Below are 19,952 nucleotides of genomic sequence, written 5' to 3'. Positions count from 1 at the left end.
AATTATCCATGTGCCAGCACTCTAGTCCACTGTGTGATGTACAATTATCCATGTGCCAGCACTCTAGACCACTCTGTGATGTACAATTATCCATGTGCCAGCACTCTATTCCACTGTGTGATGTACAATTATCCATGTGGCAGCACTCTAGACCACTGTGTGATATACAATTATCCATGTGGCAGCACTCTAGTCCACTGTGTGATGTACAATTATCCATGTGGCAGCACTCTAGACCAATCTGTGATGTACAATTATCCATGTACCAGCACTCTAGTCCACTGTGTGATATACAATTATCCATGTACCAGCACTCTAGTCCACTCTGTGATATACAATTATCCATGTACCAGCACTCTAGTCCACTGTGTGATGTACAATTATCCATGTGGCAGCACTCTAGACCACTGTGTGATGTACAATTATCCATGTACCAGCACTCTAGACCACTCTGTGATGTACAATTATCCATGTGCCAGCACTCTAGTCCACTCTGTGATGTACAATTATCCATGTGGCAGCACTCTATTCCACTGTGTGATGTACAATTATCCATGTGGCAGCACTCTAGACCACTGTGTGATATACAATTATCCATGTGGCAGCACTCTAGTCCACTGTGTGATGTACAATTATCCATGTGGCAACACTCTAGACCACTGTGTGATATACAATTATCCATGTGCCAGCACTCTAGTCCACTGTGTGATGTACAATTATCCTTGTGGCAGCACTCTAGTCCACTGTGTGATGTTCAATTATCCATGTGGCAGCACTCTAGTCCATGCTGTGATATACAATTATCCATGTGGCAGCACTCTAGTCCACGCTGTGATATACAATTATCCATGTGGCAACACTCTAGACCACTGTGTGATGTACAATTATCCATGTACCAGCACTCTAGACCACTCTGTGATATACAATTATCCATGTGCCAGCACTCTAGACCACTGTGTGATATACAATTATCCATGTACCAGCACTCTAGACCACTCTGTGATATACAATTATCCATGTACCAGCACTCTAGACCACTCTGTGATGTACAATTATCCATGTGCCAGCACTCTAGACCACTCTGTGATGTACAATTATCCATGTGCCAGCACTCTAGTCCACTGTGTGATATACAATTATCCATGTACCAGCACTCTAGTCCACTCTGTGATGTACAATTATCCATGTACCAGCACTCTAGACCACTCTGTGATATACCATTATCCATGTACCAGCACTCTAGACCACTCTGTTATGTACAATTATCCATGTACCAGCACTCTAGTCCACTGTGTGATATACAATTATCCATGTACCAGCACTCTAGTCCACTCTGTGATATACAATTATCCATGTACCAGCACTCTAGTCCACTGTGTGATATACAATTATCCATGTACCAGCACTCTAGACCACTCTGTGATATACAATTATCCATGTACCAGCACTCTAGTCCACTGTGTGATATACAATTATCCATGTACCAGCACTCTAGTCCACTCTGTGATGTACAACTATCCATGTACCAGCACTCTAGACCACTGTGTGATATACAATTATCCATGTGCCAGCACTCTAGACCACTCTGTGATGTACAATTATCCATGTACCAGCACTCTAGTCCACTCTGTGATATACAATTATCCATGTGCCAGCACTCTAGTCCACTCTGTGATATACAATTATCCATGTGCCAGCACTCTAGACCACTCTGTGATGTACAATTATCCATGTACCAGAACTCTAGTCCACTCTGTGATATACAATTATCCATGTGCCAGCACTCTAGTCCACTCTGTGATATACAATTATCCATGTGCCACCACTCTAGTCCACTCTGTGATGTACAATTATCCATGTACCAGCACCCTAGACCACTCTGTGATATACAATTATCCATGTGCCAGCACTCTAGACCACTCTGTGATATACAATTATCCATGTGCCAGCACTCTAGACCACTGTGTGATATACAGTTATCCATGTACCAGCACTCTAGTCCACTCTGTGATGTACAATTATCCATGTACCAGCACTCTAGTCCACTCTGTGATGTACAATTATCCATGTACCAGCACTCTAGTCCACTGTGTGATATACAATTATCCATGTGCCAGCACTCTAGTCCACTGTGTGATATACAGTTATCCATGTACCAGCACTCTAGTCCACTCTGTGATGTACAATTATCCATGTACCAGCACTCTAGTCCACTGTGTGATATACAATTATCCATGTACCAGCACTCTAGTCCACTCTGTGATATACAATTATCCATGTACCAGCACTCTAGTCCACTGTGTGATATACAATTATCCATGTACCAGCACTCTAGTCCACTCTGTGATATACAATTATCCATGTACCAGCACTCTAGTCCACTGTGTGATATACAATTATCCATGTACCAGCACTCTAGACCACTCTGTGATGTACAATTATCCATGTGCCAGCACTCAGGACCACTCTGTGATGTACAATTATCCATGTACCAGCACTCTAGTCCACTCTGTGATATACAATTATCCATGTGGCAGCACTCTAGACCACTCTGTGATGTACAATTATCCATGTACCAGCACTCTAGACCACTCTGTGATATACAATTATCCATGTACCAGCACTCTAGTCCACTCTGTGATATACAATTATCCATGTACCAGCACTCTAGTCCACTGTGTGATATACAATTATCCATGTACCAGCACTCTAGTCCACTCTGTGATGTACAATTATCCATGTGCCAGCACTCTAGACCACTCTGTGATATACAATTATCCATGAGTCAGCACTCTAGTCCACTCTGTGATATACAATTATCCATGTGGCAGCACTCTAGTCCACATTGTGATATACAATTATCCATGTACCAGCACTCTAGTCCACTCTGTGATATACAATTATCCATGTGACAGCACTCTAGACCACTGTGTGATATACAATTATCCATGTACCAGCACTCTAGTCCACTCTGTGATGTACAATTATCCATGTGCCAGCACTCTAGTCCACTCTGTGATGTACAATTATCCATGTGCCAGCACTCTAGACCACTGTGTGATATACAATTATCCATGTACCAGCACTCTAGTCCACTCTGTGATGTACAATTATCCATGTACCAGCACTCTAGACCACTCTGTGATGTACAATTATCCATGTGCCAGCACTCTCGTCCACTGTGTGATATACAATTATCCATGTGCCAGCACTCTAGTCCACTCTGTGATGTACAATTATCCATGTACCAGCACTCTAGACCACTCTGTGATGTACAATTATCCATGTACCAGCACTCTAGTCCACTGTGTGATATACAATTATCCATGTACCAGCACTCTAGTCCACTCTGTGATATACAATTATCCATGTACCAGCACTCTAGTCCACTGTGTGATATACAATTATCCATGTACCAGCACTCTAGACCACTCTGTGATATACAATTATCCATGTACCAGCACTCTAGTCCACTGTGTGATATACAATTATCCATGTACCAGCACTCTAGTCCACTCTGTGATGTACAACTATCCATGTACCAGCACTCTAGTCCACTGTGTGATATACAATTATCCATGTACCAGCACTCTAGACCACTCTGTGATATACAATTATCCATGTACCAGCACTCTAGTCCACTGTGTGATATACAATTATCCATGTACCAGCACTCTAGTCCACTCTGTGATATACAATTATCCATGTACCAGCACTCTAGTCCACTGTGTGATATACAATTATCCATGTACCAGCACTCTAGACCACTCTGTGATATACAATTATCCATGTACCAGCACTCTAGACCACTGTGTGATATACAATTATCCATGTGCCAGCACTCTAGACCACTCTGTGATGTACAATTATCCATGTACCAGCACTCTAGTCCACTCTGTGATATACAATTATCCATGTGCCAGCACTCTAGTCCACTCTGTGATATACAATTATCCATGTGCCAGCACTCTAGACCACTCTGTGATGTACAATTATCCATGTACCAGAACTCTAGTCCACTCTGTGATATACAATTATCCATGTGCCAGCACTCTAGTCCACTCTGTGATATACAATTATCCATGTGCCACCACTCTAGTCCACTCTGTGATGTACAATTATCCATGTACCAGCACCCTAGACCACTCTGTGATGTACAATTATCCATGTGCCAGCACTCTAGACCACTCTGTGATATACAATTATCCATGTGCCAGCACTCTAGACCACTCTGTGATGTACAATTATCCATGTACCAGCACTCTAGACCACTCTGTGATATACAATTATCCATGTGCCAGCACTCTAGACCACTCTGTGATGTACAATTATCCATGTGCCAGCACTCTAGACCACTCTGTGATATACAATTATCCATGTGGCAGCACTCTAGTCCACTCTGTGATATACAATTATCCATGTACCAGCACTCTAGACCACTCTGTGATATACAATTATCCATGTGCCAGCACTCTAGACCACTCTGTGATATACAATTATCCATGTGCCAGCACTCTAGACCACTCTGTGATATACAATTATCCATGTACCAGCACTCTAGACCACTCTGTGATATACAATTATCCATGTACCAGCACTCTAGTCCACTGTGTGATATACAATTATCCATGTACCAGCACTCTAGTCCACTCTGTGATGTACAATTATCCATGTGCCAGCACTCTAGACCACTCTGTGATATACAATTATCCATGTGCCAGCACTCTAGTCCACTCTGTGATGTACAATTATCCATGTGCCAGCACTCTAGACCACTCTGTGATGTACAATTATCCATGTGCCAGCACTCTAGTCCACTGTGTGATGTACAATTATCCATGTGCCAGCACTCTAGACCACTCTGTGATGTACAATTATCCATGTGCCAGCACTCTATTCCACTGTGTGATGTACAATTATCCATGTGGCAGCACTCTAGACCACTGTGTGATATACAATTATCCATGTGGCAGCACTCTAGTCCACTGTGTGATGTACAATTATCCATGTGGCAGCACTCTAGACCAATCTGTGATGTACAATTATCCATGTACCAGCACTCTAGTCCACTGTGTGATATACAATTATCCATGTACCAGCACTCTAGTCCACTCTGTGATATACAATTATCCATGTACCAGCACTCTAGTCCACTGTGTGATGTACAATTATCCATGTGGCAGCACTCTAGACCACTGTGTGATGTACAATTATCCATGTACCAGCACTCTAGACCACTCTGTGATGTACAATTATCCATGTGCCAGCACTCTAGTCCACTCTGTGATGTACAATTATCCATGTGGCAGCACTCTATTCCACTGTGTGATGTACAATTATCCATGTGGCAGCACTCTAGACCACTGTGTGATATACAATTATCCATGTGGCAGCACTCTAGTCCACTGTGTGATGTACAATTATCCATGTGGCAACACTCTAGACCACTGTGTGATATACAATTATCCATGTGCCAGCACTCTAGTCCACTGTGTGATGTACAATTATCCTTGTGGCAGCACTCTAGTCCACTGTGTGATGTTCAATTATCCATGTGGCAGCACTCTAGTCCATGCTGTGATATACAATTATCCATGTGGCAGCACTCTAGTCCACGCTGTGATATACAATTATCCATGTGGCAACACTCTAGACCACTGTGTGATGTACAATTATCCATGTACCAGCACTCTAGACCACTCTGTGATATACAATTATCCATGTGCCAGCACTCTAGACCACTGTGTGATATACAATTATCCATGTACCAGCACTCTAGACCACTCTGTGATATACAATTATCCATGTACCAGCACTCTAGACCACTCTGTGATGTACAATTATCCATGTGCCAGCACTCTAGACCACTCTGTGATGTACAATTATCCATGTGCCAGCACTCTAGTCCACTGTGTGATATACAATTATCCATGTACCAGCACTCTAGTCCACTCTGTGATGTACAATTATCCATGTACCAGCACTCTAGACCACTCTGTGATATACCATTATCCATATACCAGCACTCTAGACCACTCTGTGATGTACAATTATCCATGTGCCACCACTCTAGTCCACTGTGTGATGTACAATTATCCATGTACCAGCACTCTAGACCACTCTGTGATATACAATTATCCATGTGGCAGCACTCTAGTCCACTCTGTGATATACTATTATCCATGTACCAGCACTCTAGTCCACTGTGTGATGTACAATTATCCATGTACCAGCACTCTAGACCACTCTGTGATATACAATTATCCATGTGGCAGCACTCTAGACCACTCTGTGATATACAATTATCCATGTACCAGCACTCTAGTCCACTGTGTGATGTACAATTATCCATGTGCCAGCACTCTAGACCACTGTGTGATGTACAATTATCCATGTACCAGCACTCTAGACCACTCTGTGATATACAATTATCCATGTGGCAGCACTCTAGTCCACTGTGTGATGTACAATTATCCATGTGCCAGCACTCTAGTCCACTGTGTGATGTACAATTATCCATGTACCAGCACTCTAGACCACTGTGTGATGTACAATTATCCATGTACCAGCACTCTAGAAAACTGTGTGATGTACAATTATCCATGTACCAGCACTCTAGTCCACTGTGTGATGTACAATTATCCATGTGGCAGCACTCTAGTCCACTGTGTGATGTACAATTATCCATGTACCAGCACTCTAGACCACTCTGTGATGTACAATTATCCATGTGCCAGCACTCTAGTCCACTCTGTGATATACAATTATCCATGTACCAGCACTCTAGTCCACTGTGTGATGTACAATTATCCATGTGCCAGCACTCTAGTCCACTGTGTGATGTACAATTATCCATGTGGCAGCACTCTAGTCCACTTTGTGATATACAATTATCCATGTGGCAACGCTCTAGTCCACTGTGTGATATACAATTATCCATGTACCAGCACTCTAGTCCACTCTGTGATGTACAATTATCCATGTGGCAGCACTCTAGTCCATGCTGTGATATACAATTATCCATGTGGCAGCACTCTAGTCCACGCTGTGATATACAATTATCCATGTGGCAACGCTCTAGTCCACTGTGTGATATACAATTATCCATGTACCAGCACTCTAGTCCACTCTGTGATGTACAATTATCCATGTACCAGCACTCTAGTCCACTGTGTGATGTACAATTATCCATGCTCCAGCACTCTAGTCCACTCTGTGATATACAATTATCCATGCTCCAGCACTCTATTCCACCCTGTGATGTACGATTATCCTTGTGCCAGCACTCTTGTCCATTTTGTGATTTACAATTATGCATGGGCCTATTGTCCAATACCCATATAAAGCCAGATGTACTAAGTGGCATGTGTGTCTGGAGTTCAATTTTATCTGTAAGACACCCTGGTATACCAATTCTCTCCCTCCATCTTTCTCTCTTTTTCCTTTTTCCTCTCTCTTTTCAAATAAATGAATTAAATTATAAAGGTATATAATGGGTAGTTTGTCTCTGCATTCTAAAGGGTAGGAACTATCATTTGGCAATGGTCATCCCATTACTTAAGAGGGAAGTTCAAGTGACCATATATTGCAGAGAGAATGTGTGGCCTAACTCCTCATATATATATATATATATATATATATGGAGAGGGAGGGAGAACAACAAGGTGAGGGGGATAGAATGAACCCACCAGGGCCTCTTGACACTGAAAAGGAACTGCAAATGTATACATCAGTTTTTGCATTTGGCTGTGCATGGTTATTGAGGAGTTAATCCATGCTGGCAGACTATCCAAGTAAGCAACTTCCACTGAGACATCCTATCAGCCCCAATCTCATCTGTTGTTGTTGTTGTGGGATATATATATATATATATATATATATATATATATATATATATATATATATATTTCTTTGCAAAGAGAGAGAAAAAGAGAAAATGAGAATAAGAATGAGCATGAGCATGTATGCATCAGGTTCTCCTGTCACTGCAAATGAACTCCAAATGCATGTTCCACTTTCTGTATCTGATCCTACATGAGTGTTGGGCAATCAAACCCAGGCTGTAAAGCCTTGAAAGCAAGTGCCTTTAACCATGGCACCACCTCTCCAGCCCATGTCATCTGATTTTATCATGGACTCACTGCTGCTCTATCTATTCCCTGCCATAAGAATAATATGAATCCTTACATTAAGACAGAGTTCTCATGGCCTAATCTGTCTTAAAGTTTCCTTTGTTACTGTTACTGTTACAAAGGCAATTATATTTAGATGTGATTTTAAAGGAGACAATCAAGCCATAATAACAGAGATTTGTTTTGTAACACTCTGTCATGAAAACAAATAACTTTGAAATTTACATAAAAGGTTTTAATATCCAAATTTTATACATACAAGAAGTAATAGCTTGGGGAGGGAGGGCATCTCTACTCTACTTGTATTTTCTGTGATCTCTAAAATATTCTCCAGTTTCATCAATGTATGTAATATAATGTATTCAAATCATCATAGGTTAATCCCCTTTCTCTGATGTGGAATCAGATGCAGAATAGAGGTCTGCAAAGAATCTTCAAGACATGGATGCTCTGGTATTTTATGCAGAAGTCCAATGGGTCTGGAATCTTCTCTCTTGGCTGAAAGTAAACATAAGCCTTGACCTTGAGTGAATGATGGAGCCATAATTCTTAGAACAACTGTTCTTGATTTATAGGCAGGTGTCCTCTGAACAGTGAGGAAAAATAGTTCCTGCTATTTTTTTTAATTTCTTCATCACTCATATTTTATATTCTGCATCTGGCCAGGGGCTATTTTATATGATGTATTTTTATAAACTAGAATGAATATATGAAACATTATTTGATTTCTTACTGTGGTATTCACAGTAACAATAATTACCACAACAGTCACAAACATAGTAAAACTATGAACTATTGTTAATTTTTTTCTAGAACTTTGAAACTTAATTGGAAATTCTTACTATTTTGTAACTTTTATGCTTTTTGGTGCTAAATTCTTTCCTAGGACTGGAGAAGGGGAGTCAATACAGTTTCCAAGTATCGGCCATGACTGTCAATGGCACTGGGCCTCCTTCCAACTGGTATACAGCAGAGACCCCAGAAAGTGACCTGGATGGTAAGACTTTATTTTCCTATGTTCTTACTCACCCTGACCTTGGTGATTCTATGCTTTTGACAATGTTAGATATTTAGTACTGTAGCCTTGGTTGTGCATTAGTTATAGTTCTTTGTGGTAGCTTTGTAGAATAATCTGAAATAGTATATTTTGCTATTTTTTTATTATAACAAGTTTGCCTTAATTATTTTTGTGACAATAATCACTGTATTTTCTAAGAGCATTCTTAAAATATACTGTATATGCATCTTCTTTATATTTTATGAGGCTTCTTCAAATATTATTAAGTATTTTTGCTTGCTTCTAATATCTTCACTTATATTAATCATTATTTTGTGGTAAAGGAAAGCCCACTTTATTTGCTTGATAGTTATCTTGGAACATTCATAGATGAGTTATTGAGGTCCAGATAAAATGTACATATCAATAATTTAAAGTAGCATAATTTTTAAAATAATAAGATGAAAAATTGTTCTAGAAATAAAACATTAACATTAATATAATTAAAATAAAAAATAAAATGAAATTCAAGAAAAATGAGTAAATAAAACAAGAAAAATCTAAGCAATAAAATTGGTATCTTATGGAATTTGTGGTGAAAGAGACAGAGAGTCATGAAAACAAGTAACTTAATATCAGAATATCTTTAAAGTAATGACTTACTTATTTTAAGAAAGTCATTAATTTTTTTTAAATTTTTTTTGTTTTATTTATTTATTTGAGAGTGACAGACAGAGAGAGAAAGAGGGAGAGAGAGAGAGAGAGAATGGGCATGCCAGGGCCTCCAGCTACTGCAAACGAACTCCAGATGCATGCTCCCCCTTGTGCATCTGGCTAAAGTGGGTCCTGGGGAATCGAGCCTTGAATTGGGGCCCCTAGGCTTCACAGGCAAGCGCTTAACCACTAAGCCACCTCTCCAGCCCGAAAGTCATTAATTTTTATGGAAATAATCTAATCACAATTATGGTTCAGAGATGTTACTGTAAAACATAAAACTGTATTAGATGTATAAAAATATAGGAAAGACATGACAATACTAGACATAATGTTGGGTATGGTTTTGAGAAAAATAACTTGTAACTTTTAAATATTGACTTGATTTCAATTATATAAATGGCACAAAGTCTTATTTTACAATGCTCATATCCTTCAATATTAGGTAAAGGAGGTTTTACATTTATTTAAACATTTTTGTTGGAAAATACACACACACACACACACACACACACACACACATATATATAGTCAGTCATTTTAGGTTTTAGGAGAGAAATCATAAAATGTCTATTTATCAAGAAATATAAATTTGAGCTAGGAGTGGGTAGGTAGGTCATTGTGGTAGTTTGAAAAGTGTCCACCAATACAGTCTGTGTTTTATTAGTTTATAGTTTGGATCTGCAGACACCTGGCTGGAGGAGGTGGATATTTCTGTATTTCTCTGGCAGACAGCTTCAGGTTCACTGAGATAGATTTCCAGACCAGGCACAGTTTTGGAGGAAGGGAGGTATTGAAGCCTACAGATCCAGGGGAAGTTCCATAAGGGCAGATGGCCTGCCTTCACAGGTCCAAGCAGAGAGAAACCACAAGCCCAAAAAGCCAAAAGCCACAACCACACAACATACTTCAGAAACCCCAGATGGAACTAGGCATTTTGTAAATCTTTAGATTGGAATTTCAAATCTACCACCACACCTTAGGGCTGGATTCTAATATTCACCTCCTCCAGCCAGGTGGCTGCAGATCCAAACTACAAACTAATAAAACACTGAATATATTGGGGAGCATCTATTCAAACTACCAGCCAGAATAAACACTTGAAAGGAAAAAATGAAGGAGAGCAGAAGGGCTATGAAGGATTAGGGAATATTTTCCATGAATACAGAAATATCTCCCTCATTAGGTAAAATATAGCACCAGTTTTAAGAAAGTAGGGTGCAGCCAAGTGAGAAAGTAGAAAATAGCATTCCTGGAAGCAAGAACAGCTGGAGTAGGCACCAGGAGACTGGATTGCCACTGGCAAGATGATTGGCAACGATGACCTAAAATCACTAGTGTATAGTCTGTTTTATGTAAAGAATGGTAAGCTACAAATATACATTTTCCATAAATAAGTTTTGAGGTGTTTTTGTGTTCTTTATACTCTCATCTATCCTACTGGAATAAATATTAGCTTAGCTTGAAGGAACGGTAATTTAACCCTAAAACGTCCACTAATTTGACCAGCATATCTATCAACCAGGAAGCCGGAACGCAAGACCTGATCATGTGAATTCTTTCCCAATTCAGTGCTCAGAGCAGTGGTTATGGGTAGAAATGTATGAAGTAGAACTACCATGATTCAAGGCAAACAATTCTAAGAAATGAGATCATATCACTTACCTAAGCCTTCAAGGCTATAGCTCTTACTGGAAAGAGTGAAAATAACTGGAGCAGAGGTCCTGGAGGTCTCATAAAATCTACAGAAGGAATGTGACTCTGAACTTGACTTATGTGCTCTTTCTCATGACTCTGAAAGAGTCACAACACATGTGGAACTAACATATAAAGTCACAGCTTCTGAGACAAACAAGACTTCCTTTTAATACCATGCTGCTCACATTTCAACCTTCGGCATGTCATTGAATCCAGGTCCCTGTTTCAGTGAAGCATATATGTGTAGTGCTCATGAATAGAGAGCCATTGACTACTCCATTGTATTTACTTGAGCTTTTCTATGCTCATGCTCTAAGAATGTCTCTCTTCTCAACGCTGTTTTCCTCCTTATATTCTCCTTATGTGAGAGTTGATAAAACCAAGTTTTGAGGAGAAAAAATATAGATTGACAAGAATATCTCTGTCACTGTGCAGACAATGACTGCACTACTTGGAAAAAAATCATGAAAATGGTTAGCATTAGAAACAGATATTTTATGAAAGAGCATATTGAAAAAATTGTTTAAAGGGAAGATTATGTGGATCCTTATATAAACAGTTTCCATCAAACATGTCTTTAGTGCATTCCTGCTGCCACTGTAAGGTCAGAAATTTCCTCATTCATGTAATATTTTTTTCTTATCGAGTTTTACAGTTTTTCAATTTTTCTTATTCTACAAAGTCATTTTTATGATAATTGTTAAAGTAATTATTGTCTCATCTTACAATATATGTTAGTCATCTGTAGAAGTATATAGAAAAGGAAGCTACTGGAATCATATTTCATGAACAAAATATTGATATAAATGATAGCATGGATTGTTTATAGCATTTAGCTACATGAATGTGTCTTTTACTTGATATATAAAGCAGCATTTTATTCCCTGTAAGAAATTAATGATTGGTTTTAAAGTCTTCTTACGCTAATTCACCTATGAACACTTTCCAACAAGACACAGTAATTTTGATTCCCTTTCATTCTTTCTGACTTTCCTTTATGTCATTCAGATATTAAAACGTAAAAAGTGAAACCTTTGATAAGAATTATCTTGTGGATGGATGGGTTAACTTGATAATGATCAAGGGTGGGTAGATGGGCTGGAGAAATGACTTAGCCTTTAAGCTCTTGCCTGTGTAGCCTAAGGATCCCGGCTCAAGGCTCGATTCCCCAGGACCCACGTTAGCCAGATGCACAAGGGGGAGCACACGTCCTGATTTGTTTGCAGAGGCTTGGAGCCCTGGCATGCCATTCTCTCTCTATCTACCTCTTTTGCTCTCTCTCTGTTGCTCTCAAATAAAAAAAAAAAAAAGTTTAAAAAAAGAGTGGGTAGAATACTCAGCATACACATAAACACAGTTACACAGACACTACATATTACATGTTATATATGTGTGAAAAGGTGCTTATACACAGAGACACACATATATCATATTTGCATACACACTCACGCGAACACAATAGCTCTCTCAAATTAACTTACTCATTTTGTCACGTAAAACGTTTTTCACTAGGAAAACATGTCTACGCATCCTAGATGGACCAAAGTATGATTGCATTGAAACAAATTTTGTGCAACAGTGAGTTCTGTGGAGTTACTTACAGAGCAGCGGTTACCCTTTATATAATCTGGCATGGGTGGGGGAGGGGGCTCTTCCAACCTTTTTCCAGACTTGTTGGCTTCTTGCTGTCTCCTCTGTTCAGAATAGAATGTTTCGATTCATAGAAAGTTGCTGCACAACACCGGTCAGTCTGACCCTTCGTAGTTGTTACTATTCCTGTAACCTTGGGAGGTGGTATGTGACCTTTAAGTTTCGGCTCTCCCAGACTTGTTTCTTGACTTCCTCCCATCTTTCAGGAGGAAATATTTCAATTTTAAGGAATTTACTGCATAATATATGTAAATGCTGAAGTCACTCAGGCTTTCAGGTCTGAAGGTGAGAGGATTTAAGACCAAAACATTGCAAAGTTAAAAATTTCCACAAAGAATTTCTCTATTTTTTCCTTACATTATGGGAAAAGAAGTAGTCATTTGAAAAACATTTGAAATAGAAGGTGCTCTTTGCTGTAGCTGAAGAAAATCTGTTAGAAAGGAATGGGAACATTGGATCTTTTGGGTGCACTGTGTTGCATTACTACTCATGTCTTCTGGAGAATCCCAGAAGTGACGTGTTCTCTGTTCATAACTGTAATCCTGAACTCTGCAAATCAGCTCAACAGGAGCAATGCTGCTGGGGGACTGCTTTAGACCAGCTCTACCCCCTTTCTGACTCACATGCTTCCTGCCTTCTGCCTTTTCTGGCTTCAGCTGTCTGGAAATGAACAGTAACCCAAAGAAGTACCCAGGTCCTCATGGATGGCCCTTTATTTAGGATGTTTTGTTAAAGTAATTATAAAGCCAAACTGCACTGTGTGTTCAGGCTTTCCTTGGAAAGCACATTGCTACTACTGACAGCTGGGAAGGTTGAAAATATTTATTCTCTGCCTCAAATTTTCATCTTACAAAACTCCAAGATCATTAAATTTCCCCAGTGCTCTTATGTAAAATCTCTGTGTATCAAAATGAGAAAATCTCTGATGAAGTCCAGGAGACATGCTTTAGGATATCAAGCGCAGGGAATCTGTTGGTCTGCCTCTTTAAAAAAGTGAACAGGTGCAGGGCATGGTGGCGCACGCCTTTAATCCCAGCACTCAGGGAGGCAGAGGTAGGAGGATCGCCGTGAGTTCAAGGCCATCCTGAGACTACAGAGTTAATTCCAGGTCAGCCTGGACCAGAGTAAGACACTACCTCAAAAAAAAAAAAAAAAAAAAAGAAAAGAAAAAGAAAAAGAAAAAGAAAAGAAAAGTGAACAGGTGAAAAGTTCCATTACCATCAATAGTGATGTGATTTAAAACTAAAGCTCTACCCTAAAGTAGAGTAGCTTGGCTCCAAAATCAGTGATGCAGAGACCTTTGACAGAAAAACAGTGATGCAACAACAAAATGTGCACCTAGGAACTGACTCTTGTTTCCTGCTCCCAGGTAATAAGTAATTAGCCCTATTATTGGGAAAATAGGCTTATTGTAAACTGAATTCACTGGAGGTCCTAGGCAAAAAAAAAAAAAAAAAAAAAAATCACCTTGTGGTATAAAACTAACCATGAATAATATTGAGAACATCACTCAAGAAAGAGCAAGGCTGGGCATGGTGGCACACACCTTTAATACCAGTACTTGAGGGACAGAGGTAGGAGGATCACCATGAGTTTGAGACCACCCTGAGACTACACAGTAAATTCCAGGTCAGGCTGAGCTAGAGTGAAACACTAACTTAGAAAACCAGAAAAGAAAAAAAAGGAAAAAAAAAGAAAAAGAGCAAACACTAGCTTTTGTCCAGACGTAAGTTGATAAGAGCACCTGGAAAGAAGGGGAAATGAATACTGAAACTGTCATCTAGACTTAAATGGTTTAAAAAATGCAAGTTCTCTTGGCAAAGTAAAATATCAGAAACTATAAATTCTTAATATGGTGGAAAATAACAAAGACTAAATATTTACAAATTATGATAGGCTAGAGAAAACCCCTCACTCCAAAGTCCACATACTATTCCAATGTTACTACCCTGTAACATGTCACTCTATAATAGTCAGGAGACTTTGTAGGTGATGCTGAGGTGCTATCTTGAGATGGGCACATTACGCTGGATAACCCTAGTGTTAGTGAACTTCTCATTGCCGGGTCAAAACACCTAACCAGAGTCAGCTTATGGAAGGAAATAGTTTATTTCAGCACATACAAGACAACAGGGGAGGGAAATAGTCCAAGTGAGTGAGTTCTGACAAGGGGGAGCTGGGTCATAGCAACTGAAGTCTGGCCCAAAAGTGAAATACTTCCCCCAGCAAAGCTCTACCTCCAAAATCATCACTACAAGGACACTAACTATGAAGCACAATCACAAATACTTTAGCTTATGGGGGACAGTTCACATTTGAGCTACCATACTTGGACTCTCTGTAGTCAGAGAAGTCCTCTACATAAAGGAGAAAGAGATGTTGCAAATGAGACAGGTTGGAGTAAGGCTATTTTATGAGAAAAAAAAAAAATAGGCAGTTTTTGAAAAGGCAAAAAGAACCACATTGCTCCCTGAATCTTTGAGAAAGAAGTCAGCCCTGCTGACATGTTCAATTTGTTCAATAAAACCAATATTGAACCTTTCTAGAAATGCAATATAAATTTGTGTTGTTTATATATGAGTTCATTATAATTTAAGACACTAAGTACATCAAACAATAGAAAAATAGTTCAGTTGCCATAAAATAAATTGGTACTTCTTTTGAGTCACTCACAAAACTAAATGAGCATGTACAAATACAAGTTTGCATAACATAGATTATACATTCTTTTGAGGCCAAAATGTATAAAAAAAAATCTAGCATTAGGTATGAAGAGGAAATGAAAGTCAAGAAAGGGGAAAATAATGTGGTTATTAACTTTCTCCTTGCTGTGAATTAACAGACAAAAATCACCTTGGGGGGCTTATTGCTTTGGGCTCATGGTTTGAGAGCATACAGACCATCCTGGTGAGGAAAGCATGGCAGTGGCAGTGTGTGGTGGCTAGATGCATTGTGTCCATAGCCAAGAAGCTGGGAGACTAAATATTAACTATGTCCTTTTTCATTTTATTCAGTTTTGGTCCATAGCCCGTGGGATGGTATACCAACATTGAGTTCAGGAATTCTTTCTTCAGTAAGTCCTCTCTGAAAACATACTCACACACCCAAACTTTTTCTTCATGCCATAGGCATTTCAAATCTGATGAATCTGACTTGATTAACCTGGACCAATAATATTATAGAAATGAAATATTGGTTGATCTGCAATTCCACAGACAATGAACGTTTAAAGAAAGTTGTAGAAGAATCAGAAATAAGCCATATGTTTAAATAAATAAGCTAAAACATATTTTTAAATATTATTTATTTATTTATTTATTTGAGAGAGCAAGAGATGGAAAGAGGAAGACACACATAAACACACGCACATGCACAGAGAGAGAGAGAGAGAGAGAGATTGAAAGGGCACACCAGGGCCTCCAGACACTGCAAACAAACTCTAGATGCATGTGCCACCTTATAGATCTGGCTTATGTGGTTCTAGGAAATCGAACCAAGGTCCTTTGGCTTTGCAGGCAAATATGCCTTAAGCGCTAAGCCATCTCTCCAGCCCTAAAACAATTTTTGTGCTTGTAATTAGTGACTAATAATTATATAAAGTAACAGTTTTAATTATGACATATTCATCTAAGAATATACTGTATTTTGACCACATTCTTATTTCTCTACTTTCTTCTCTTTTTACCTTCCTATGAGCCCTATGAGCCCCTAGTTTACTTTCATATAGCATTCTGTTTCTAAATTCCCCCATGAGAAGAGCAAACCAAAACATATGGTATTCATCTTTCAGAGATTGGTTTATTTCACTCAGTATGATACAAGTTTTATCTAATTTCTTGCAAGCCATTAAATTTTGTCCTTTGCTATAGCTGAATGAAACCCATTTGTGTATGCATCCTACATTTTAACTGTCCATTAATACTTTATGGGTATATAGACTGATTCCACAACTTGACTGGAATGAATTAGGCCAAGATGAACATTGGTATATTGTTATCTCTACTCTACACTGATGTTGATTCTTTTGTATGTATCTCCAGGAGTGGTAAAGCTTGGTGGTAGGGTGCTTTTTAAAAATATTTTTGAACTTATATTACTTCCCATAGTGTCTGGACTAACTTACATACATAAAAGAAATCTATAAAGTTATTTTTTAATTAAGTAGAAACTGCATGGACACATCATGTGTTGGTGTCATCATTTCCCTCCTCCCTGCCCTCATTGCAGAGTGTCCTCCTCAGTGGGATTGCTGGTATTCACCATAGGCTTGTGGGTTATGAGTTGTGAAAGCAGCAGTCAGTCCTTGTTGGCAGGGGTTGGGGGAGGATGCCTCTGGATATTTCCTCCCACCTTCAAGGTTATTTTCATAAGTTTATTTTAAAAGTTTAATTTAATAAGTTTATTCTTTTCAATTTTTAAAAATAAACTTATTAGCAATTCTTATCATCTTGTTTTCTTCATGATAGTTATTCTGATTTGATTAGGTGGTATCTCACTGTAGATTTTTGTAACTTTTTTATGAGAAAGAGAAAGTGAGACAGAAAGAGAGAGAGAGAGAGACAGAGAGAGAGCATCGATGCACCAGGGCCTCTAGCCATCACAAACTCCAGACACATGCACAATCTTGTCTGTATATACAACCTAGCATGCTTGCATCACCTTTTACATCTGGTTTATGTGGGATGTAGAAAGTCAAATGTGGGTTCTTAAGCTTCTTAGACAAGGGCCTTAACTGCTAAGCCATCTCCAGCCCTCATTGTAGATTTGGTTTGCATTCCACCAATAGCAAAAAATGTTAAGTATTTCTGCATTTATCTTTTAGCATTTACACATTTCTTTGAAAATCCTATTCAGTTCATTTGTTTACTTTTGTATGATATTGTTTGTTCTTGGGATTCCTAATTTTTTGTCCTTATATAATCATGATATTTATTCAATGCAGTCTCAGTTAACAATTATCATTATTGACAATATAATAAACTGGCTTTCAGAAGATGATTTCCTATGCCCATAACTTGAAATATTTTCCCTAGATTTTTCTTTAACAGTTTCAGAGTTTAAGGTTTCACTTTCAGATTTATTTTTAATTGACAATTATACAAAGTGAGATACAGGAATCTATTTTCAGTCTTCTGCATGTGTCTATTTAGAATCATCTGTTCAAGAAATTTTCTTTTCTATAATGTATATTTGAAGTATCTTTGTCAAGAGTCAGATAACTACAACTATTTTGTTTTTTATGAGTCTTCCTTTTCTTTTATTTACATGACTGCTTTTTTGTATGCTATTTTTGTTTCTGTGGCTCTGAAATATAATTTGAAATTAGTCATGATGATTCCTCTAGCATTAATATTTCCACTTAGAATTGCCTCAGCTATTTGGGGCTTTTTGTACTTCCACATGAATTATAGGTCTTTATTTCTTTTTCTATGGAGAATGATATTGGACTTTTAATAGCTATTTCATTAGATATATAGATTACTTTCAATAATATGGACATTTTAATAATACCAGTTCTGCTGATTCCTGAGCATAAGGGGTCTATCTATGTTATATTTCTTCAATTTCTTTGCCCACTGTTTTATAGTGTTTATTATAATTGTCTTTAATTTTTGATTGTGTATGTCTCAGTATATTTACATTTGAGGTTACTGTGAAAGAGAATAAATTCTTAACTTATTTTAGCATATTATTTAAATATTATTGGGAACTTTGATATATGAACATATTGCACAATGGTCCCTCTCATGTCCCCTGTCCTCATTCCTCTGAGGACCTTCTTCAGTGGCATACAAGTAGCAACTATGTGATCATGGTTGTACCAATCAGTTCCCTGTAAGAAAGTCAATTTATTAAGTTTGTTATTGGTAGATAGAAGAGGAGGATTTTGTGTTTACTTTGTAATCTGTTGCATTGCTGAAAGTGAGTATCAGATCTTAGAGTCTTTGGATGGAATGTTTAAGGTGTTTCAAGTATTAGGTCATATTATCTGTAAACTAGCATGAGTGTTCTTCCTTTTCTACTTGTATCTTTTTTTATTTCTTTCCCTACCTTTGATTTATTGTATTTCATGAGAATCATAAGAATTGTCAACCTTTTCTCATTTTTGTTCTTAAAGGAAAAGCAGACATTTAGTTTTTCTTTATTTAGTATAATGCTGGATACTGGGTTGTCATATATAGTCATTGATATATTGAGACACATTTCTTCTGCTTCTAAGTAGGACTTTAAAAAAAAAACATATTTTTTATTTGTTTGCAAGGAGAGAGAAATTGAGAAAATGAGAATGAGTATGAGAATGGATGTGCCAGGCCCTCCAGTTGCTGCAAATGAACTCCAGATACGTGTGCCAATTTGTGCATCTGACTTTACATTGGTACTGGGGAATCAAACCTGGGTTATTAGACTTCGCAGGCAAGCACCTTGTGGTAGTTTGAATAGATGATCCCCAATATATTCAGGGTTTCATTAGATTGTAGTTTGGATTTTCAGCTATCTAAGTGAAGAAGATATCAGTATCACTGGACAGATTTTAGAGTCTAGCCCTAAGGTGTGGTGATGGATATGCAATTCCAGACTAAAGATACGCAAAACTGGAGTTCCTGAAGTGTGTTCGTTGTGTGTTGTAGTGTAGTCCCCCCCCCACCACCCCCGACTTCTGGCTTCTCTCTCAGTGTGTTTCTTCTTGTGCCATTGTAGCACTGCCCCTGTATCTATGTGTAAACTTCAATAAATATCCCTTGCACCGTAAGTGTGACTGG

At 38.4% G+C, this 19,952-nt stretch overlaps 1 protein-coding gene across 3 annotated transcripts in view; it reads left to right on the top strand.

Moving 5' to 3' along the window:
* Positions 1-19,952, top strand: part of Dcc (DCC netrin 1 receptor) — a 1,292,030-nt gene that overhangs the window by 1,054,850 nt on the left and 217,228 nt on the right. For all 3 annotated transcript variants that reach the window (XM_045143229.1, XM_004667488.2, XM_045143230.1), the window contains exon 14: positions 9,019-9,129. In XM_045143229.1, coding sequence (XP_044999164.1) covers positions 9,019-9,129 — 111 coding nt within the window. The remainder of the gene's footprint in view (positions 1-9,018; positions 9,130-19,952) is intronic.

Source organism: Jaculus jaculus, chromosome 2 (genome assembly GCF_020740685.1).
Source record: "Jaculus jaculus isolate mJacJac1 chromosome 2, mJacJac1.mat.Y.cur, whole genome shotgun sequence".
In the NCBI taxonomy this organism is placed as follows: Eukaryota; Metazoa; Chordata; class Mammalia; order Rodentia; family Dipodidae; genus Jaculus; species Jaculus jaculus.
This window is presented reverse-complemented; position numbering and strand designations above follow the sequence as displayed.